Source organism: Strix aluco, chromosome 18 (genome assembly GCF_031877795.1).
Source record: "Strix aluco isolate bStrAlu1 chromosome 18, bStrAlu1.hap1, whole genome shotgun sequence".
NCBI lineage: Eukaryota > Metazoa > Chordata > Aves > Strigiformes > Strigidae > Strix > Strix aluco.
In genome coordinates this window covers 2,829,374-2,851,445 of record NC_133948.1, presented here as the reverse complement: position 1 = coordinate 2,851,445, position 22,072 = coordinate 2,829,374, and the positions used below count along the sequence as shown (strand labels likewise).

The 22,072-nt window shown below is 40.1% G+C and overlaps 3 protein-coding genes across 5 annotated transcripts in view; 2 read left to right on the top strand and 1 right to left on the bottom strand.

Moving 5' to 3' along the window:
• Positions 1–7,513, top strand: part of KNTC1 (kinetochore associated 1) — a 43,779-nt gene extending 36,266 nt beyond the window's left edge. The window contains exons 56-66 of one of the 2 annotated variants that reach the window (XM_074844715.1): positions 232–327; positions 1,212–1,268; positions 1,723–1,777; positions 1,857–1,920; positions 2,980–3,109; positions 4,086–4,175; positions 4,714–4,859; positions 5,740–5,830; positions 6,098–6,150; positions 6,756–6,852; positions 7,159–7,513. In XM_074844715.1, the coding sequence (XP_074700816.1) occupies positions 232–327; positions 1,212–1,268; positions 1,723–1,777; positions 1,857–1,920; positions 2,980–3,109; positions 4,086–4,175; positions 4,714–4,859; positions 5,740–5,830; positions 6,098–6,150; positions 6,756–6,792 (819 nt within the window). In that variant the 3' untranslated portion in view covers positions 6,793–6,852; positions 7,159–7,513. Of the gene's footprint in view, positions 1–231; positions 328–1,211; positions 1,269–1,722; positions 1,778–1,856; positions 1,921–2,979; positions 3,110–4,085; positions 4,176–4,713; positions 4,860–5,739; positions 5,831–6,097; positions 6,623–6,755; positions 6,853–7,158 lie in introns of those variants that run through there. The other variant, XM_074844716.1, reaches the window with a different exon arrangement.
• A 176-nt stretch (positions 7,514–7,689) lies between these two features.
• Positions 7,690–11,824, bottom strand: VPS29 (VPS29 retromer complex component). Of its 2 annotated transcripts, none has more exons than XM_074844735.1 (4): positions 11,705–11,824; positions 8,991–9,182; positions 8,300–8,535; positions 7,690–8,016 (listed from the first exon to the last, which is right to left on the bottom strand). In XM_074844735.1, the coding sequence occupies exons 1-4, from the start codon at positions 11,705–11,707 to the stop codon at positions 7,899–7,901; spliced, it is 549 nt and encodes a 182-aa protein (XP_074700836.1). In that variant the 5' UTR covers positions 11,708–11,824; the 3' UTR covers positions 7,690–7,898. The 2 variants fall into 2 exon arrangements, with proteins under 2 accessions (XP_074700836.1, XP_074700835.1); XM_074844734.1 differs by lacking the exon at positions 11,705–11,824 and adding an exon at positions 9,594–10,794.
• A 61-nt stretch (positions 11,825–11,885) lies between these two features.
• On the top strand, positions 11,886–21,942 carry RAD9B (RAD9 checkpoint clamp component B). The gene is made up of 11 exons (XM_074844736.1): positions 11,886–11,999; positions 12,876–12,946; positions 13,861–14,010; positions 14,528–14,642; positions 15,599–15,698; positions 16,603–16,709; positions 18,639–18,745; positions 19,183–19,247; positions 19,791–19,913; positions 20,545–20,862; positions 20,904–21,942. The coding sequence occupies exons 1-11, from the start codon at positions 11,966–11,968 to the stop codon at positions 21,217–21,219; spliced, it is 1,506 nt and encodes a 501-aa protein (XP_074700837.1). The 5' UTR covers positions 11,886–11,965; the 3' UTR covers positions 21,220–21,942.
• The last annotated feature ends 130 nt before the right edge of the window (positions 21,943–22,072 follow it).

Sequence of the window (22,072 nt, the reverse complement as noted above, 5' to 3'; positions counted from 1 at the left end):
AGCCTTCCTACAATTAGAAAATAAAGTGATATCATGTATAGGTGGGGGGCTTGATTTTGTTTTAATTCTCCTCACGTGTGTAAAATAATTTTGAAAGTGGCTTGTTTGTGGCCTTTCTGGAGTTAAATGTCCTGGTAATGCTGTAAAAATCTAAAATTACGCTGACAAGCAGTAAAGGTTTGAAGATCACAAATGTATATTAAAATACAGCGTGTCCTTGCTCTCCTTTAGGCTGTTAGGCTGGTGACAGAACTTAGTCTAGAATACAAAGTATATGATTCCCAACTGTGGAATGGCCTACTACAGAAACTCCTCGGTTTCAGTATGGTAAGAAATTTTTAAGCATGAACTGCAGTGAGGTGAGAAAAAGGCTTTTTTATCCACTGGTTTCTGAAGAATGGGATAGATACATAAACTATAAACTTACTGTGAACAATTATTGATAATTCACATGGCTATTTTGGGCTCCTAGATACTGAACTGATGAAGCTTTGAGAGATTTGTGGTTTAGTACTGCTTGAGAATTTTGATCTTAAGTTGTTCTAGGTTGTTTTTTTCTAAAGGCACAAAGCCTTTCAGATGGCAAGAGTAAATCCTATGATAATAAACTGAAAAACATCTTCATATTATTGTAGTTTTAGAACATAATATGCATATTTTTGTATGCAAATATATACATGCTTATGCACAAACTGTGCATGTATGTATATACATGTGTATACATACATTCACACAAAAATATTATCCCTAAAGTGTATTTGATAGTAATCCTGTTTTTTGTCATTCAGAATCTTAATTACCTCTGATTGTCAAATTTTATGTAACGTTGCTACAGCCTAAGGAGGTAACAGATGTACTAGGCAACGTGGTTGTATCAGGAGCAGGTACTGAAGCTAGTTTTAATTTAATGAGATTTAGGTACTTATAGCAAAGAAGGTGGGATCATAAACTTTTCAGCACTAGTTGTATTAAGACTACCAGAAATCTTGGGTATTTACTGAGACAACATATGCTGCTGCTTGTGATAATTTAATTTACTAAACTATAAGTCATATCTCCATATGCATCAGTTACTCCTCTCAAAGGAACAGAGGTACCTTGAGGAACTGTACGTTTACATCCTGCAGACAACACAAGTGTAATGCAGTCCTGTAGATTATTGCCACATCTTCAAAAACACTGTAGCATTTTATAATTTTTTTTTTTTTCAGATTCAATACCTAAGAAGAGTTTTGATAGCAATTACTGGGATTCATTCATTATGGGAGGTAAGCAAATATTCTCTGACTCCTAGTCTTTTTTTCACTTAACAGGAATTTAGCATCCTATTTGTGTGTGTGTGAATGGCAGCCATCTATGCCATGCAGTATTACGCATGAAAAGATTCTCTTTGAATGATTATTTTTATGAGAATGCAGTATGCAGATAAGTATCGTTATTAATCACTGAAATAGCGTATTTTGCACTTGTAGTTCCTTCAGTAAACACCTACTTGGAGGGTTTTGTAAAGCTGGACATAATAATTTTGCCATCAGTCAAAACATGGCTAAGTCTTAGACTATGAGATGAAGAAAGCCATGTTAGGGAATAATTCATCCAGATTAAAAAGAAAACAAAATTGACAGGCTTCTTCCACCTACAGTGGGTCTGAATGTCTGTGTGTCTGTATTTACAAGTACACTTAATTACAAGGCTAATACTTTAAAACTTTGCTGTCAACAGATTCCCAACTTCAGTCGAGCTTGGCGAAGTGTAGTTCTGTCACCATTTCTCACAGGTAGGGTTGTTACTAGCTATCATGCTTGTACAATAACTTGGTTAAATATTTACTTCATTATGTTTTCTTTATTTCTTAGCTTCATGTCCACCAAGTCCTAAACAGTTAGAGGAATGTTGTGAGTGTTTTGTGATTCTGCTCAAGTAAGTAGATGGTACATCCCACATTTGTATTAGTTGAGTGGGAATGCCTGTTTGTAACTTCTCGTCCAGCAGCCTGCCCTGGAACATGTAAAGGAGCTCTGAAAACTGGGGAACCTGAGGCATGAGGAGGAACCTCTTGCCTCTTGTGGGAAGGACAGGATCAGGGCATTTACCCCAATAGAAATTCCGTGCTCACCTACAGACTGTTGACAACACGTGCTGTAACTCAGTACCTCGGCTGTTTAAACTGTACTGGGAACTGCTCTCTGAATTGGGACTCAGAATCAGCAGCACAAACTGCTGAAAACCCATTTATCTGCCCAGTCGCTGCCCCCACGAGGGATATCTGTTCCTGTCATGACATTTTTAAAGGACTCATATCAACCCTAAAAGTCCAGTTAGTATCTTTCTTATCCCAAAACACATCACATTTCCTAGAACTATTGACACAGAGTATAAGAGAGAAAGAATTCATTTTCCTACAAAGAATAAATCTGACATCACAAAAATCTAATAGCTGCATATCTATAAACATGGTTAACCTATGGTATTAATGTTCCAAAACATTCTGTACATAAACCAGTTTTGCGTTGCCTTTACAATGCAAAGCACAATAAATCATTGTCTTATTCACCACAGTGCTCTGACTTGCTCAAGAGAAGAACAAGAGCTCAGAGAGCCTGACTTGAACCAAAAGTTAGTTACGAAATACTGGAAAGGGATCCAGCTGAAGAACGTGCCTACGCTACTGTGCACATACATATGTACCAAAGCATTGCTCTGGGCAGTTGGCCAACACTTCCCCTCAAAACAGGCCCTTGGGTGTTTAAAGAGAGAGAAAATGGATTTTTATTTTTTTTTCCAAGCTAGAAAGTGATCATGTATTTGTATTCTGTGAAACTTCAACTCACATAGCTTGGCCATTTCTGAAAATAAGATGAGGTAAAAATGTGTTGTTCTATCTGGCTTAAAAATCTCAATGTAGTTTTGTTGACAGTACTAAGGCATACAGTTATACACAGCATAGCTGAGAACTTCACTCCTAATCTTCTTCTGAAGGTGTCCTGTTCTGGCTGACTTGGATGTCATAGGAATAGCTAAACAATATGCACAGTTGGACCTTCCAGCTTTTGCTTTGGGGTGCCTGTTGCTGATTCCTCAGTCTGAGAAGCGAGAGCAGCAAATTCAGGTAAATAATAAGTTTTGTGTTCTATTTGTGCAAGGGAAATGTCTTTAAGCATGTTATGTTCACCAGAAACTATGAAAGATAGTAATTTATAATTCCAGCTTATTTAAATGTGTCACTGCTGCCAGCTGCTTGGCGTTTCCCACCCACAAAGGCTATTGCTTGGAATTTGTCCTTCTGAAAAGGATCATGTGAACACTTCCTCTTATTTTGAATTTTTTTTTTTAAAAAGCAAAACCAGCTAGCTTCAAGTCATCCTCAGCAGCTTTGTCATATGACTTTGCCCTTTGTGGTTTTGAGGATATTTTATGGGATCCCACCCATAAAACCCATGAAAAAACCCTACAAAATCCAAACCAGAGCAGTGTGAAGTTGATGATAATGTATATAATTGCTGAGGATCTACCAGTGGGCTAGTTTCAGAGCAGATTGTCAGTACTGAACCCTTCTTCAGAAAAGCATTGAGTAAAAGCTCCTGACTTCTTAGAAAGATGCTTGATAGGCATTACAAGTTCGGATGTAAACCTTTTGTCTTAAAGCCATATCCTCACTATTCAATGTATCTTGACAGTTTCCTTTTTCCCATTTGTTCCCATTAATTTATGCTCTGCATTGTTCTCCCAGATGAAAATTATAGGCTGTTCCCATATTTGTCATGAGCAAACTGGCACTAGTAAAGGCATCTTAAATTCTTAGACTTCCAGTCATTGAAGTTAAGATCAGAAAGATTTCCCCAAATTACAGCATTAGTCTAAGACATTTAGTCTGCTGGCAATGAGTCAAAAAAAAATCTGTAACAGCTACAGAGAGTTAAAAGCAACGAGTACTACTCTTACAGTCAAGCTGCACATATCCTGGTTTATACTTAGAATTTCAAAATATTAATTGTTCCTGAATAAATCAAATACTTGCTCTGAAGGGAGAATTTCTACTTTAATAATTCACAGAATATTGATGTTTTGTAACTTATTTTTGCAAGGGTTTCTTATCGACATGTAACATAGAAACTGTGCTGCAACAAATAGATGAACACATGAACACTGGAGAAGTAGTGGCATTTGCTTCTCAGGTAAATAAATAAATTTTACTTCACTTGCCTTTGGCTTTTTTGATACGTAAGTGTACACACAGAAGCCTTTTTTCTCTCTCTCTCCTGATCTTGCCAAGCATTAGCTGACATAATGCACACTTCTAAAATATAGCAACATTTGCAGAGATTTTTGCATTTTTATTAAATGCTATTCAACTGAAAAACTTCTTGTATATATATACACAGTGCTGAGTTATAGGCTGCCCCTAATTGTAGGACAGGATTGTTTGCAGCAGTACCTACTTTATTTTTCTAATTAAATGTTTTAGGCTAAAGGGCTTATGAAACTGCACTCTCTCTTGCCTTGCCTTGGGCTGCCTTCCCAAGAGCAAGTTTCTTAACTCATTGCCCTATCTGAATCTGAGATTAGTCTTCATAAAATCTGCCATTTCACAGCATTTAAAAAAAAAAATTAAAATCCTGCTCTATGGGAGTCTGAGCTCTTTTCATGCAAAACTAAAATTTTGTGTTTAAAATAATAATAATACTTTTCCATTACTAAATCTTAAATCTACAGATTAGATCTTTGGTTTTGGACAGTATCATAAATGAGAAGCTATACGAAAAATTTTTGAAAACTAAGTATTTTCCACTGTTGAAGCAACAACTGATGAATACTCACCGAATGAAAGAACTGGTGGATTATTTTGCCAAAAAGAACTGGTAAGTTAATAAAACAGGTGATGCATGACTGATAGCAGTTGTAGAAATTGAATCTCTCCTTTATTTTATTTTCATTTATTTGCAGTCATGGAGATTTTCTAGTACTTAGTCTCCAAGAATTTTTAGAGTATTGCTAAGTTAAATCAATCAATCAACTAAAAACCTCACCTCACTGCTTTACATATTTAGGATAGAGTTTTACAGTGTCATTCAAGCCAAAGTAACAGCTTACTGAGCCTGGACTTGCCAGCAGATCAAATGCAGTTAAAATAGCAGAAAAAAACAAACACTTTTGCTTTGAATCAATTCACCTTACCTTCAGATGAATTCAGTTTAGTAGCATCCTGATGTCACTGCTTCAGCAATAAGAACACTGAAAAAATAAATGAACTGCCTGTACTCAAGACTTAGGAATTAGTGGGTTTGCTGCTAAGTGTTTCAGGAGTTAGGAATACTTCTTATGTTCCACTTAAATAAAACAAAGGGTCTTGCCACTGACCCTGCTGCAGGGCAGTTCTCAATCAGGGCTCTATCAGTGACTCACAGCACTTGGGCTCATTGTGCACAGCTGCGAACTCTCATTTCAGACCCCAAATACTCAGTAGTGCAAGTCACTTGGTTATCACTTCTGCAGTCAAAATGGGATGGGAACCAGTAAATAGCCATTTAAATTCTAGTATATGTTGGTTTTATTAACAGCCACAGGTTCAATGCCAGGCTTGTCATGGCTTGTCTTCCTCTACTGGGAAATGATAGGACCTATCTGACTTCAAAAACATGGGGTCATACCTTATTTAATACTTCAGGGTATATAGTCTAAATTCCTGGCTTTTTAGAGAACTTCTTATTGACAAAGTTGATAAACTTTTGCCTCCTACAGCATTGATGATGCAACAGCCCTAATTCAAGAATATCAAGAGAAATGCGGAAATCCTGCGCTGGCAGACATACCATCATCTGATCTTCTGAAGGTAAAACAAACCATTTTTGTATCTCATGCAATATTTTCTCCTTTTTTTTTTCTAAACTAAGACTTTGACTCAACTTTTAGCAAAAATACTTCTTAGCCAATTTATTCTAGTAATATATTGTATATAACAAAAGATCCCTTTATTTATTCAAATAATTCATTTTACTTGAGCCAAATCTGTGCTAAGCCTTATGCTTTCAAGTACTTTCACAGGTCTTAGATCATACACCATTTCCTGAAGCCCTATTAATATTCTCTCACCTTCCAGATGTATCTGAACAGACCAGAAGAGACCTGTGTACTCGAACCGTCATCGAAAAGGTCTTGATTTACCCTTTTCTTTTCTCCCTCTACCGGCAAGATGGGGGCCATGCATTGAGAATGCTCGTACTGGTCAAGTGAGCATTAATCTAAAATCTCAGTGCTCTTACCAAAAGCTACCCTGAGCTTTCCACTTTTTTTTTAAACTGTTCTAGGCTGTTTCTTGTCCATACTCTATCCCCATTTAAACAGTTTAGATTTACAGCAGAACTTCCTGGTTTTGTTCAACAGCAATGTTCATATTCAGCACTTTGGTTTTAGGAAGGATTAAAATTTATTTCCTTTACTTCTATATTTCTCCATGTTTAAGTCTGCTGAGGATCACTCTAAGATTTAATTCACACAAACATAACCTTGCATAATTGTGATAAACTTTTTTAAAAAAACTGTAAGTGGTGTACTTCATGTAAAATACTTTGTAGACAAATTGTAATTTTAACTAGTGAGTACAAATAAACACTTACATAGCAATTTTGGCCTTGTATTCTATAAACCTTTTTTAATTATGAAGTTGCCAGTAAATTGATATTCCACTCAGTCACTGACCTTCCTTGAATGTGTGCTAAGGTTTTCTTTTCAACTTTGTTCTTTCTGTATGTCTGCAGGCAGGATAAAGCGAGAGGCATGTGCTTCACTGCATGAAATAGCAGTTAGCCAGAGGTTCCCGAGATACCAGGCTGAAATGCTTGGTCGTTTTCTAAGGTAAAGCAGGTTTATTTTGAATAGAAGTTGTTATTTAGCCAGCTTATGACACAGAAGGAAGGGTTTTAACTCCTCCCTTAAGGTCTATGAAACTTTACCTCAAACCTTCATGACAAATACCACGCAGCTTTTTGCACAGATGCTGCACTGGAGAAAGCCATAATACAAAGGCCAACATCTGCAAAGGAAACAGGCCACCATTTGAAATGTTCTTCTGTAGAAGGCAAAAGATAAAACTCTGGTTTTACTGGAAAGTTAACAGTCATGAGAAATGGGAGCTGTTAAAATACATTCATTTCCCTGCAGTCACAAGAACAGGAGAGCCAGAAGGTCCAGTCTTCCTGTCCAACCAGTGTTTTAGTCTTCAGTAGCAGTATCAGCATCGTTTGGAATTACATTACCTAAAACCTCTGTACATGGAGGAAAGTGCATATGCATGTAGTGTCAGATATAAGCCATAAATAAAGAAAAGCCTCTCTTCACTGTTTAAAGATTTAATGAGACCATCATTCATTAAAGCATTAGGGTAGTTGAAACTGCTTTGATTATAAGATTTTATACAGTGAAATTACTACTCTAAGTTATGAGTTAATTGCAATATTTTCAGAATTTATTTTATTATTTTACCTTAATTGGGAATGTTAAATTGAGAATATATCAACTGGATTCTGAACCAAATGTAACATGGCCCCACAGCACTCAGTCTTTTTGTTCAAGCCCTTTACAAGTATCCTTTAGAGCATCGGGCATTTTAAAAGCAACTATAACTGCTGCATTTTTTCCCAACAACATAAAGCTTAGTTTTTCTATGAAGTGAAGTTTATTACAACATTAAGGAACGGTATTTCAACAGTTACTTTAATGGAATATTTTACAAATCAATTCATACAGAAAAAAGCAAACACAATGTTTTAAAGTTATTACCAATAAGCTACATTGCTAAGCTGTTAGCGAGTAAGTGTAGTACTGTAAACTAGCAATCAAGTATTGTAGTAACTTGCAGTTCAGAATGAGATGGTAAAAATACCAGACAAGCAAAAACATTTTTAAGATTTTTTGTACTCAATTCTTTCTACTTTCACATCATCTCCAATTAGTTGATAGACATATGTAACTACTGTAGAAGCCTGGATATCCATCAGCACAAAGGAAGGAATGATGTTGCTGGAAAGAGAGGAAAAAGTTCATATTAATTGTGTATTAATAACCACTACCTAACAGAAATCACCCAGAGAAAAATGGGTATGAATTCTGTAAGCACAATACATCAGATCTGAAGCTTTAAGTATTTCAATCTCATCTGTTTCAGTCAAGGAGATTTAGCAAGTACTACCAACCCTTCCTCTCCCCAACATTTAGAATGTAAACATTAACTTTCATAATGAGCTTTGTAGTTCAGTTTTGTTAGAAAGAAGATCCCCACAGATACTTCCCATACTTCACTTACTTCTCTAAGGCATGATAGGCTCCTGTAGCTGATCCTGGATTGATATAGAACTTGTTTTCATGTTCAAATGCCTCAAATTTGTGTGTATGTCCTGAAATTAGGATGTCCACATCAAACTGCCTTTGTAGCAGTGCCAGGCTGGCCATATCACCCCAAGGAATAACCTGATGGCCATGAATCAGCCCAATTTTGAACTGTCCAACAGTTACAACTTTCTGTTCAGGATAATTCAGGTTCTAAAAATAAAAACCAAACAGATGTACAGATTTATATTTAAAAACAACTCTATGCAACACCAAGAAGAGAGGAGGAAAGCTTATGGAAATATTCAATATAATTGGCCCTACTGCTACCAAATAAGAGTTACAAAGCTGCTTTTTATGTGCACTGTGGAGAATGGGGTAGGATGAAGGAACTTCAAAGATCTGACAACAGCAGGTCCCGGTTGCTGGAGTCCTTAGACATGCCAAGCACACAACTACTTTTATTCATACTGATGACAAATGAGAACTTACTGTGCAATTCACATTACTGATTGCCACCCCAAGTCTTTTGCCCAGTTAGCTTTTCATGTGCTTTCAGTACTACGTAACCCTGGTTTGCCCGCTTTTACTTGAATTACGAATAAGCCAAATGTTGCCTTTATGTAAAAGATGCACAAAAAAATGTCATTATCAAGAGAGGACACTACCTCATCAAAGTCCCCTCTGACAACATGAACATCCCCAGCCAGAGTCTTGAGGTAGTCATAAGTGTCCTTGGTGCATAGGTTTCCTGTGCAGAGGATGTGTTGGATCTTTCCTGGAACCAGCAGCTTTTTGAATTTGGCTGGGAGGCTGTTGCATCGATGTGGAATGTGAAGATCTCCTAATACTAACACCAACTTATCAGGTGTCATGACAAGAAAGAAATATCGTTACAGATACTTATTTAGGCAAGATCATTAGGAAGCAGAAAGCATTGCAATGTTTTCTTCAGTTTCATAACTTTGCATTTTGATGTAATACCTACTAGAATAATGAAATGGTGATGGAATATTGCTACAAGGAAGGGCCCTTGTTTTCCCTCAGTAATGCAGAACATTATGCAGAGGGGGGCCTTACAAACAATAGTCTACAGAATTATTTATTTTGTTGCTGAAAGCCAGTGCAAGGTCTAACAACAGAAATGTGTTACTACTTGATGTATTTTACACAAATTTGGGAACTACCATAAACTATCCCACTTTTTTGGATGCTTAAGGAGCTAAAAAAATAATATAGGACATCTCTAGTACATGTTCTCGAGCACAGACCTGGCTAAACTGTGGCCACTTCCCTTTAAAACTCTTCATCCAATTTTCTTTCTACTTTAATTAACTTCTGTTTTCTTCCTTATCCAAAAAAAAAAAAAAAGGCAGCAAATTTGCAACATGTGTTAATAGCTGACCAGAACAGGAAGCTTGTTCAGAGTCTGTATTGTAGGACCCCCTGAACAAGAGGGTAAGACTAATAGTTTAAAAACCAAAACCAAACCAAACCCCAGGGCACTGCAGAGAAGATAAACCAGACTACTGCACACAGTGATTCTACTACCAGTTCTATATAGTCAGAGTTCAAGTACGATAGATGCAAGGAGAATGCAAATTTAATGGGGGCTTCAAAATTAAGGATTCAGATGAAGTAAGACCATAGCTTAGTATCACAGGCTTTAAACCTGCAAATAAAGAAATAATCAATGCAAGCAACACAGCAGTAAATTAATTATGCAAAAAGGGCATGAAGAGCTCTATGAAGCATGGGATGTTATGCCACTACACTGCAAAAACACTGGATCTGGAGACAGTCAGCTTGATAAATAGCTCCATATTAAAAAGAAAAAGGTTATCTTCCAACCATAATGCTTTATTAGTTACACAGTTCCTAAAATGACAGCCATCAGATGTGTTTGCAAAAGACACAGCCCAGACAGATGTATATAAAAGCAGTAGTAACTGTGCTAAGAAATCACCTTTTTTAAGATTTGCTTTTTAAATTTTTAGGCCATGCAGCTATCTTCATACTAGCAATCATCAAAAAAGGCAGAGGGAACTTGGGTGGGGTTTTTGTTTGGTTTGTTTTTTTTTTTTTTTTTTAGATTAAGAATGTCTCAGTGCCATCATCAAAGCCATGCACCTTTAGAGAACTGATGGTTGAAAGTATTGGTAAAGCAATACAAGAGTTTTGTAATCAGTGAGCTACCAATTTAAAACTAACCCAGGAGAGGAAAAAAAAAGACACGTATTTGATGGTCTTTCAAGAGCTCACAGTGAAAAATACCCTTACTAGCATCAGCCTAGAGACGATATACTAGAATGCAAGTGAAAAATGGGTAACAAGTGATTTTGATTATTAAATTGGCAATAGATTTTCTTACTGACGCTTAAGGGACTTAGACATGCAATACCAGTTATGTATTGAACATTCAATAACATTATACTGCCACTAAAACATAACCCAGCCAAAGCCAGCAGAGTGTGTGCATTCAACAAAAAACATTTCCTTTACTGACAAACTGGCAGGCCCCATATTTTCCCCCAAATCACGTTTGAGCTCCCATTAATTAAAACAAAGCTTGGCAAGCTACAATAACAAAAACAAATTAAAAGCACTGAGGTGTGTTTAATAATCACAGGTATCTGCAACAAAAAATAGTGGCAAAGAATGTTACAACATCTGGCTTTTACTAGCAATTTAGGTGCAATCTTGAGCGTGGTTTGAAGAGCAGCCCCTAATTCATGTGTACCATCTGACATTCATATCATCTAGTAACATTAACAAGCCCTTACCACCGGTGTTAGCAACAGCTAAGAGGAGTAAACTTACTCTGTGCCCAGCCTTATTGGAATGAAGAAGTTGATTGCAGACAGGGGGGAATGAAAAACAGGGTGAAACATGATCAATGTTAAACAAAAGAAAGCAACAGAAAAGAAAATATAGCCAAATGAATAGGCAAATAATAATTAAATGAATTGTTGATGTTATGAAAGAAGCGTTAAAAAAAAAAAAAAAAAATCGGCTCCTGCACGCAGCCCCCGGCAGCTCCCGCCGGTGACAGCCCCTCACAGCACGGCCTCCTTACCACCGGCGGGCCCTCAGCGGGGCTTCACCTCCTCTCAGCGCTCCCCTCCCGCCCCCCCATCTACCTCAGCTCGGCATTAGGCGGGTTTCTGGGCAGCGACTGACAGAAAACGTTCCCTGAGCGCACGTCCAGCACGGCCGCCAGCGGGGCCCGCCCGCCCGCCGCACCGCGGGGGCTCCGCTCCCGGCGGGCCGCGGCTGGAGGAAGCGAGCCTCGAGGGGGAGGAGGCCCTCCCCCATGCCGCGGGGTGAGCCCCGGCGGGGAGACGGCCCTGGGGATGGGGGACGGGGCGCCCCCGGCGCTCACCATCCTGCTCGGCGCCGCGCTCCCTCAGCAGCCGCTGCGGCTCCTCCCGGAAGCCAGGCCGGCGCCAACCACCCGCTACGGCGCCGCCGAAGGGCCAACAGAGTCCGAAACGCGTTTCTCCGCAGCTACACCCCGCCCCGTGCCTACATCCGGGTCTCTGAGGAGCGCCGCGCCCCTCCCTGAGGGGTGTTTCCCGCGTTTTCCGTAGCCGTCGTGTGAGGCGAACGTCGCGGTGAAGGGAAGGGACTCTGCCGGAGGGCTATGAAGTGTGTCATTGCGGGGGCTCATCTCAGAGGTACCCGTGGCCCCAGGGGAAGCAGCAAGGCTGGGGCAGAAGGGTGTATGTGGGAGAAACAGGCAGCCCAGAGTGGGGCTGCCTTAGGGCAGTACAGCTCAGCAGGGCCGGCAGCCATGGGGGTGCGTGACAAGTATTGCCCTTGGTGGGCTTCCCTGTGGGAGCTTTTGGGCGATGAGAAGTGGGGCACGAAACACTGGGAGCTGTGGCCAGGCCCACCACGGTCACAGCGGAGCTGAGGGGCTGCCTCTTCCTCATCCCCAGGACGACAAAGGTGTTTTTGTGGGGCAACATGCAGCCTCTGATAGTTGTTCAGATGAGAGAGCAGAGGGCTGGATTTGTGGTACTTTCAGGTTGAGAAGCCGTTGCTTAGCTGGGTGCCTTCCTGTGCACGCTGTTCTCCTACCAGAGACCCAACTAAACCTGTGCACAGCGTGTCATGTGAATTGGTGCTCTGCCAGTGCCAGGGTGGGCAGAGGGAAGTTTTGAGACCCACTGCTGATTTTTCCTGTGTTTCTTACAGCTGCATCTTTACAGATGTCCAGCTGCTTACTGCTTGCTTAAACCTGCTGCCATCTATAAAATGTAATTTCTAACTATAGTGGTTTGTCCAAGGAGATTTAATTAATTTGTGGTGACATCGGGTCATGCCAGTTGCTGCAAAGGGACAGATGACATTTGAGGTGCACCTTGTCAGAGGCAGCTTTCAGAAACATCAAGGTGTTTGTGCTACTAAAAAGGAAAGACCAATGTTTTCCACCCTGTCATTGAAACGTGTAGGAAATTATTAATGTTTCCTCTTAAATTATTCTGAAGAAAATGCAGCATATTTTTTTAACTTAGAATGCATATTGCACTGTTTTCTTTTCCTGCTAGTGTTTGGAAGAGCAATACATGCCATAGCACGTATCAGTGATGAATTTTGGTTTGACCCCATAGAAAAAGGTGTAAGTGACTTTGTTTTATTTTAATTTGAAAATCTTTATTGGAAGCATAGCATTTATATTGTTGGATATTGTGATGTCTTCCTACAGGTACCCTTCAGCCCGAGTTACATTCTCTCTCAGCTTCCTCCACTTTCAATATGGACAAGTGCCATATTTTCTGTAATTGTAATTATGCAGATTACATCATGGAAGATTCATTCCTGCTCTGCCCCTAATATTCTTCAGTTTTTTGTTAGCCAAGCTGAAGCTTGTCCAGGACATCCGGATTAATACCAAGGGTTTTATTTCTATTGTCATGGGTCAAAAGGTTTATGTTTCATACCACGTCAGAAACTGCCTCTAAACAACATGTTTTTGTACCAGTATGACTCAACAGGAAGAATGCATCCATTAATATGCCTCTGATTAATCAAATACCATTTCCAGCAAAATTATGGTTTTCTCTAGAGGTTTCTTAGTTAAAAGTGATCAACTCTCCCTAACTTGGTGAGAGGCTGGAAAATCAGAAGTGGAGATTATTTCTTTTTATACCTGAAGAATTATTGAGGTGCTAGTAGTGTCTTTGCTCATTTGTAGGTGTCACATGGATGGGTATACAGAAAGATTGTTTTAGAGTAACTCCAGTCCTTCAGATGCCTCAAACGCAAGCCGAGCTTTAAGTGTTTAGGTAACCTGCACTTCAGGGCCACTTAAATGTCCATGGATTGGATTTTTATGCCTGTATGATACCAATGATAGTGAAGGTGGTAAATTTGGACATGATTGTATGCATAATGCATCTGTATTTATTTTGAGACATACATTTAAAGGTTTTGTGGTTTAGGTGTGGTACTGAAGCAGAGAGATGGCTTTTTTGTTAAAGGTTCGATATGAAATAGTTTTGAGTTAATAAATTATTTTACTTATACTTTCAGCTTGCCTTAAGATCAGTGAATTCTTCAAGGTCAGCATATGCATATGTCTTCTTCTCATCTATGTTTTTTCAACATTACTGCTGGACAGCTGTGTCTCAACCATGTCAGAAGGAAAAACAGTTATCCCTCCCATGTAAATTGATAATTAAGGTACATTTTAATGGATTGTTATGCACAGCTTTGTAAGCAGCAAATTATCCAAATTTCCAAATGAAATTGTAGGGGGAGGCTCATAGAAGCACGTGGATGGCTCTAAACTCAAGTGCTTCTGAGCAATTCTGCAAAAGAGAGCGTTAGTATTTAATTACATTTAGAAGTTGTACCTCCTGAGCTGTACCCTTCCCAAAATCTGAACCAGCTTAATCTTGGGGTGAAGGATTACCACGTTTCTGCCTCTGCAGTGTTTCTCCTGTAGCCTTTAAAACCAGTATGAGCTGGGAGAGCTTTGGCCAGTTGTTTAGCAAACAGATCTGTTGACCACGTGTTGGAATAGTGGGTGAGGATGGTGAGGATCCGTATCAGCTGCCGCAGTGTCCGCTTAGAAAGCAGTTTGGGGAAGCCATAAAAGCAGAAGCTTGAGATAAACTGTACAAAACTAGGGAAATAATACTGCAAAATTGCTTGGTGAGTGACCTCTGCACTGATAATTATTTTTTTTTTTTAACAGTCAGTTCTTCCTGTATTTAGATGTGTAAATGTGCTGGAAAGAAATGTAGAGAAATGCAGCATTTATACAAATATTAATGATCATCACATAACTTTCCAGCTCCTCTGCAAACATGGTACGTTATACATAAAGTGACTTTGCAGAAAGAGAAGTAGTTTAAAACAGCAGGGCAATGCAATATTTAGTGTAATTATTAACTGAATGTTATTGATGGAACATTATGCCAAACACTTTCAGCCTCCTCACATTGTAATTTATATTTATCATGTACGTCACCTTGTTAAAATGAAGTTATAACAGGCTTTATCAGACGAGCGTTCTTCAGTGCAGTAGTTAATGCATGCATGAATTGTTAGCCTGCTGCTCACAACATTTAGAGTTAGGCTGGAGTAAATTCTGAAAAAACACACGTGATGGAAAGGGAGAGAAATCCTGTTTTGGCAGGTGTTTGAACTAGAGGATTTACTGGGTCTTTCCACTTCTAATACAGTTCTTCACGGTAACAGGCCTGACATCCCCAGTCCCACAGAACACCAGGTACATTCATCGGCATTAGACTTTGCAAAACTCATGAAGAACCGTTATCTGTCAGCATAGCTTGCTGGGCTGGGTAATAGGCAGTGGTTTGTATTATTAAAAATCTAGCTTGTATTACTAAGAATGAGATAATACACTGAGTTAGGTCTCAAGACAATTAAGCTCATGCTTATCTAGAAATACATGGAGATCTGTAGGGTTTGCCTTTTGTATTCCACCACCATTTATATTATTACACCTATCAAAGCCCTTTTTCCCCCTGCATTTGTTGCACTTGTTGCTGTTGACTATTTCTTGTGGATTCTTAAAAAACTCAGATGCTGGAGGGGCAGAACTAATAGGACGAAGGAAGTCTTAGGTGGCAAGTTAATTCAGTTTTCTATCTGTGGGTGAGTTATTTCCACATAGCTAGAGTGAGTTGCTTTGTTACTTTCTCTATGGAGATTTCCTAAAAGAACAATTAATATTGAAAAAAAACACCATTTAAAATTACAGACCAGCATTGATTTTTTTGTCCATATCCTTTATACTTAGGTGTTGTAAAAACATATAATCTGATGTTTCAAGAGTGTGATCCGTTGCAGGCTGTTTTTGCTAAGCACATGTGTCCAAACATACTTAAAGTCCACTCCAGGTAACGAATACAAAAAAAATTTTTCTGGAAAAAAAAAAAATCATACAGGAGGCAATACTGCTCTCATAGTGATTAGCATATCAAAATCTGATTAGGGCACAGTGAAAAATGGCAAATTCTTAAATCCTGTATCCTAGTGCTTGATTTTTCACATCACAACTTAAGAAATTCGGATCATTTTGCCCTCAATCCTACTTGGTCACCTTGAGAAATGTGTAATGTATGATTTGAGTTCATACCTTTGAGCAATTTCCACCAGTGACAAATTTTAATTTAATTTTATAGGCAGAGAATCCAGTGGTAAAAGTACAATTTTCTTAAGCAATAAAAGCAGCCCTTTGGAGGAATCCACGCTTTGGCTTGTCATTGCAAGCAAAGGCAAAGAACAGACTCTGCTCTTCCTGACAGCATTTCTATTAAACGTGTTTCTTGTGCCCAGGAGCTCTTGTCACAATAATCAACCATTAAAGGTGTATAAAGATATCTCTGCATAGGTACTATGTATTGTATTTATAAAAAGATTATGCAACTTTTAAGACTGCAAGCTTTTGAATAAAGAGTATAGGACACCCAGGTGTGCTCAAAGTTGTGACACATACATATAGAAAGGCAGCAGCCATATATATGTAAGATCAACTTGGCAGCGTACACAAGCATTAAACAAATTTGCTTTCATAATTACCAGTTGTATTGGTAGATTTCTTATGTACCTATTGCATATAAATCAGTTTAAAAGATACAGCAGGGTCTAAGGGGTACCCATTTCAAAGGCAGTTTTTCCAACAGTATTGCCAAGTAACAATTTTAATTTCTAATGTGAGTAACAAATACTGGCTAGTAATAAATTACTAGCTAGTAATTTGTGGCAGGTAAAATTATTTTAATGTTGAATTAAATTTTATAGGCTGCTGGCTGATATAATGATTCACTTTCCAACCAGTCAAGAAGAAGTAACCTTATCAGTTTCTCCGATGAAAGTTTGTTTCAAGAGTTACACTGAAGAAGACACTGGTAAGGAAATTCGAAATACAAAACAATATTGGGACTTTAAAACAGGTGAACTAAAGGAATAACTATTGCAGTGTAAATGGAGAATGCATTTTATGGCTGAATGGGATTTTTAAGAGAGGGAATGTATAGAGATTTTAAGTCATACTGCCACCCTCTGGTTTTAGTATCTTTTAAGAAAGTATGTTTTTTAATACCATTTTCGTGGTATCAGTGGCAGATATCAGACTGAGCAGCCAACTGAAATAAATTATGCCACTTGCTGTAGGCTTGAACAGAGGTAATTACTGTGCTGCAAGAGCAGAAGCATGGCAACAGACAGGAAAAAGGAGATAATTTTATGTTTTAAAAAGAATGATTTAAATCTGAACACCGTAATTATAGAATTGATATCATTACAGAGTATATTTTAGTATAAGGGCAATACAGCGTGTTAGCTGGCCTAACGCTGTTCTGCTGCGCTGCCATGTTCAGCTCTCCTCCATCTGAGATGGAGAACAATCTAGATTCCTGGGGCGTGACTCAAACTAATTTTAAAGATATAATTGTGTTTTTGAAGTATAGGTTCTTGTATATCATATAATAAAAGGATGCTTTTCATACTTGCTTCCGACCAAAGCTGAGGATAATGACCTAGAGGAAGATGATCGCCTAGAGTGGCGGGGTGGGGATTGTGCCAAGAACAGGCTAAAGGGGTGCAGAGCAAGAAGGATTAAGTGGTGGAAACTGGCTGGAGTGAAGCAGGGAAGAAATTACTGAAAATAAAAAGACACTAAAAAGAGTACATTTTGAATGACAACTTTTGGTGGTTTAGAGCCATGCATTTACAAGGGTTATTGTAAGAAAGAAAGTGAAAAGAATAGTAGGTAAAAATTTAATGAGGTGCCAAAAGCCAAACAGGCAAGGAGCAAAAGGAGGAATTAGAAGCATTGTTCTTGTATAGCACGTGATGCAATACACTGCCTGCAGCAAATGTTCCGCATGCACTGAAACAAAACCTGGCCTTTGAAGGTATCATCTGGCCAGGGCTTGGGTTTTTCCACATTAGGTTTAATTTTCAAAGAAAGAAATGACATCTTCTGCCTAGGCTTGTTCTCATTTGCATGTGGGAGGCTCTGCCTGGCAGCAGCTGGCAGATGTGTTGCAATTATTTATTTCTGCAGTTTTAAGGCACTTTCCAAGAGTGTATTTGAACAGGTAATGGGGCCTTGTTGAAGGCTGAGAGAAAAAAAACCTCTTGAGCAGAGAAACAGAAGACTGGGCACAGCTTGTAATGGTTTGTTAGCAGCCTGGCTTCGGAAGAGAACTGGATAGGTGTGTAGTGCCTGAGCGGCGGTAGAATTTCTGAATGTCTCTGAGCCTTTTCTACTCTCACACCTACTGACAGCGATGGACTAATCTAATGAGAACAAGCAACAATCGGATACCTGAAACCAAAGAGCCAATTTCCTGTCGCCACTTACGGATCAGGAAAAGATTGTAATTTGTAACAAAGAACCTAAGTCCACCTTCTTTGTCCTCTGATGATTGTCAGCAATTAATGATTAATCTGTTAAAGACATGTGGTGGTGTGGTCTTCCCATCTATGCAACAATAAGCAGCCAGTAATACTATTTGTGATGAACGCCTGTGGACAGAGCAGATTGGTGAGAACGACAGCAGGTGTCAGGTTTGATCACACAGTCGAACATAAAATGGATTCTGTGTTCTGTTAAAAGCCATTTAAATCTACATAATATACTGTAAATAAATCGAGGATTTAATTTTGAAATAAATTTAGATAAGCTAAACATCTACTACTGTTAGTCACTATAAAAATAGAATTATTTGTTCCAACGATGCTGATGTAAAAACCTCATAGTTATAATCATACCTTTGTTGAGTTCAAACTTCACTCCTTTGAGTCCTCGACTTTCTTGTTATTTTAAACAGATTTTTCAAGGACAATGCTTACTGAAATACAACTAAATCCGGATGAATTTGACTACTTTCAAGTTGGAGTAGATTCTGAAGTGACGTTTTGCCTTAAAGAATTAAGGGTAAAGTAAGAATTTGTCTTGAAACTTGCCTGACTTGACCAGGACAATGTGGAACGGCCCTGGGAAGTGTTCCACAGGCCTCCTGCCAGGCGGCAGCATCTCACCAGCTGCTTGAGGAGTAGCTTTAAAAATCAGGATCTTTGGGTCACTGTGGGGTCCCTCACAGGAGCCTTTGAAAGGCAAGAGAAGCATTTTTAAACCAACAAAACTGTGGTTTTGGTGCTGACACACTGTAGCTACACTGCAGAAGGCGTCGGGGCCTCCCAAGTTTTCCGTGCAGGAGTGTCTTTGGCAAAGCTCCAGGCAAGAAAGGCATTCTAGAAGTGGGAGACTTTCACCCTCTTTGGGCCAGTAAACAACAGCTGGGATAAACTTACATTCTAATATTGATCTTCTGTTTTTAAAGCAGTGCTTAACCACCCCTCCCTTCTTTCCAGGGACTGCTAGTGTTCTCAGAAGCCACCAGTGCTCCTCTCTCTATCCATTTTGACATCTCTGGAAAGTACGTTTTGGAGCCTGTCTAGAACTACGGCAGTTACAACTCCGCGGTCGTTTTTTGACTGCAGGTTACTCAATGAATATTTAACTGGAACAGTGAAATAGATTTTCGTTTTGTACCAAAAGCTGCATTTCTGATCTGCAGTACAGGGTTAAGTAGTTTGTTATTATGCATCAAGTATTTAACAGGGGCACCAGCATTCCTAAGCTGGCTAAGGAGCACCTGCAGGTTCCCTGGACACCTCAGGTTCTCAGTCTAATGCATGCAGTTGTTTTATTTAGTAGTCTAAAGAAACAATACATTTTCTGTTTAAAATATAATTTTAACAGTTACATATTTAAAACTATCACTTGACTAAGTATAATACTTGCTCATTGGGGCATTTAAACCTGTGACAGGAAGCTCTCATTCCTCAGCGGCAAATGTGTTAGATTTTCAGCTTTTCAGGGGAGGCAATTTTAGTGTGTATAGAATTGTGTGGGCTGTATTTCCTCCTACAGTATGTGTAGTTACACATGGTTTTAGTCTCTGAATATTTGTGTCTAGACCAATTGCTTTCAGCATGGAAGACAGAGTACTGGAAGCCAGCTTTATTTTGGCAACCTTGTGTGAGGTTGGAGAGGAGACAGCTGCCCTGCGGCCCGCCTGCTTTTCACAGCAGCTGGAAAGGTAACGGTGAGGGAAGCAGACTGCCTTAGGAGGGTGAAAAAATGAAGTTTTAACATTTTCTGGTCAAGTCGGATTTAAGATGGAAAGGAAGTGGTCTCCTTCTTGCAGGGGGTTGGTAAGTGTTGTACGGATCCGGGTCTTTGGGCAAAGGAAAAGTGTGAGTTGCGCCAGGGCAGGGTCAGACTGGCTCTTAGGAAGGATTTCTTTGCAGAAGGGGCTGTTGGGCGTTGGAATGGGCTGCCCAGGGCAGGGGGGGAGTCCCCATCCCTGGAGGGGTTGAAGAGTCAGGTTGACCCAGCGCTGAGGGATCTGGTGGAGTTGCGAATGGTCAGTGTGAGGTTACTGGTTGGACTGGAGGAGCTTCAAGGGCTTTTCCAACCGAGATGATTCTGGGATTCTGTGACAGCTCAGGGTCATGCGCAGCAATAAAACTCGATGCAACAGAAGACTCGGCGCTTGTGCCCGCTTTCCTTTATCTGCACGGGGTTCTGTCGCAGTAGGAGGGGAAGGGAAGATACTTGTTGAGAAGCCATTCTAAAGCCATAATGCTTTTCATGAACAGAAAATGAAGACATTCTAACAAAACCACGTAAAAGCCAGTTACTAACCTGACCTGCTCTCTCCAATCCAGCTCAAAGACATGTCCGGGTAAACCTGAGAAAGCCCCCACGGGTAAAGAGAGCCACGCAGCAGCGCTTGGCTCCAAAAAGCCACAGCGGAGCGGCAACGCACCGAACACCGGGGCAGCAAAACCTGCGAGTCCTCTGGCGAAACAAGAGATTAAAAATAATCCCGGAGCCCCAAAGAGAGAGAAAGCGGGTGCAGATGGCACAGCCTCCACTGAGGGCCCCGCAGCGCTGGGGGGAGAGGCGACACAGTCTCGGTCTCAGCAGGTGAGGAGACTCCGCTGTGTCCTCCGCACAGCCCCTCCGCTGGCGGGGTGCTGCATGCAGATTGGGGGGGGGGGGGGGGGGGGGGTCTGCATGTCAGGGCTCAGTCTTCCGCACGCAGCCTTTCAGCAGAAGCAGCTTTCAGAGCGGCACAGCTGACAAAAACCACCACTACAGCGTTTAACCGTAATGCTGGAAATATTTGCAGATGGCAGGTGTGTTTTACTAGGGAAGGCTGTAGAGTGATCAAGATTTTTAAAGTGGAAAAAGCTGCAGGAATAATTAACACCCACATTCTATACCACATGCAGTTTCTCACTTCTATAAATATTGCATTTTCCAGTTTCACTCCTTATTTTTTGGAGCAGTTTCTTGTAAGGAGAAGGATGCCATCAGTCACACCTTCCACAGTTTAGCCACAGCTAGTGACACTGAAGAGGATTTTGGCGCTGCGCAGAGCTCCCAGGTTCTCTAGCGCCACGAAGCCTTCGAATCCCCGTAAAGCTCTCGGGGATCGCCCCAAGAGAGAAGGGCCTTTGACATGGTAATGGCGGAGCTGTTTCTAGTTTCAGAAAGATTAGTTGCAGTTCTGTAACAAGTTAGAACTCTGAGCTTGTGTGGTGACCTGCGTTTTGCAAATCCCCATCCACAGCACCCGGGAAGGGGGAATCCTGCCTGGCTGGCACCTGGTTCCTTTTTTGCAAGAGATTTAAGGGCAAAACTTGACTCGGTACCGAGCACTTTACCCCTTCCTGCTCTGCCTGTACCAGTTCAGTGTTTATTCACTGCTCATGTTAACCACCAGCACCAGGGTGACTCTAACACTGTCAGCTGCTGTCATAACATAAGATAAATTTTGGTCACGATTGACCAGATTTTGTGTGTTATGGACATGCAGCTCTCCAGTACAGTCTCACCAGAGAATTCAAACTGTGGTACCGCTTCAGGCAAAGGAAGCTGCTGTTGTAAAGTTACAAGTGCTGGAATAACAAACCCATCCACTCTGCCACAGCCAAACACAGCACTGCTAGAGAAGAGCTGGTATTTTTACAGAAACAGTGTGGAACAAGTGTTTAACTGAGTAGCCAAAGTTGTCATAGAAATGCATTTAAAAAAAATAAAAGTCACATCTGACAGCATGAGTTTCAGACGGGTGCTGTTCTCCTCTCTCCCCCTGCCTCTTCCACCCCAAGTCAGTGACAGCATGGTGTTGCCACACTCACACTGGAATAAAATACTGGAATTTCTAGTCTTTGGTCAATTAAAAGA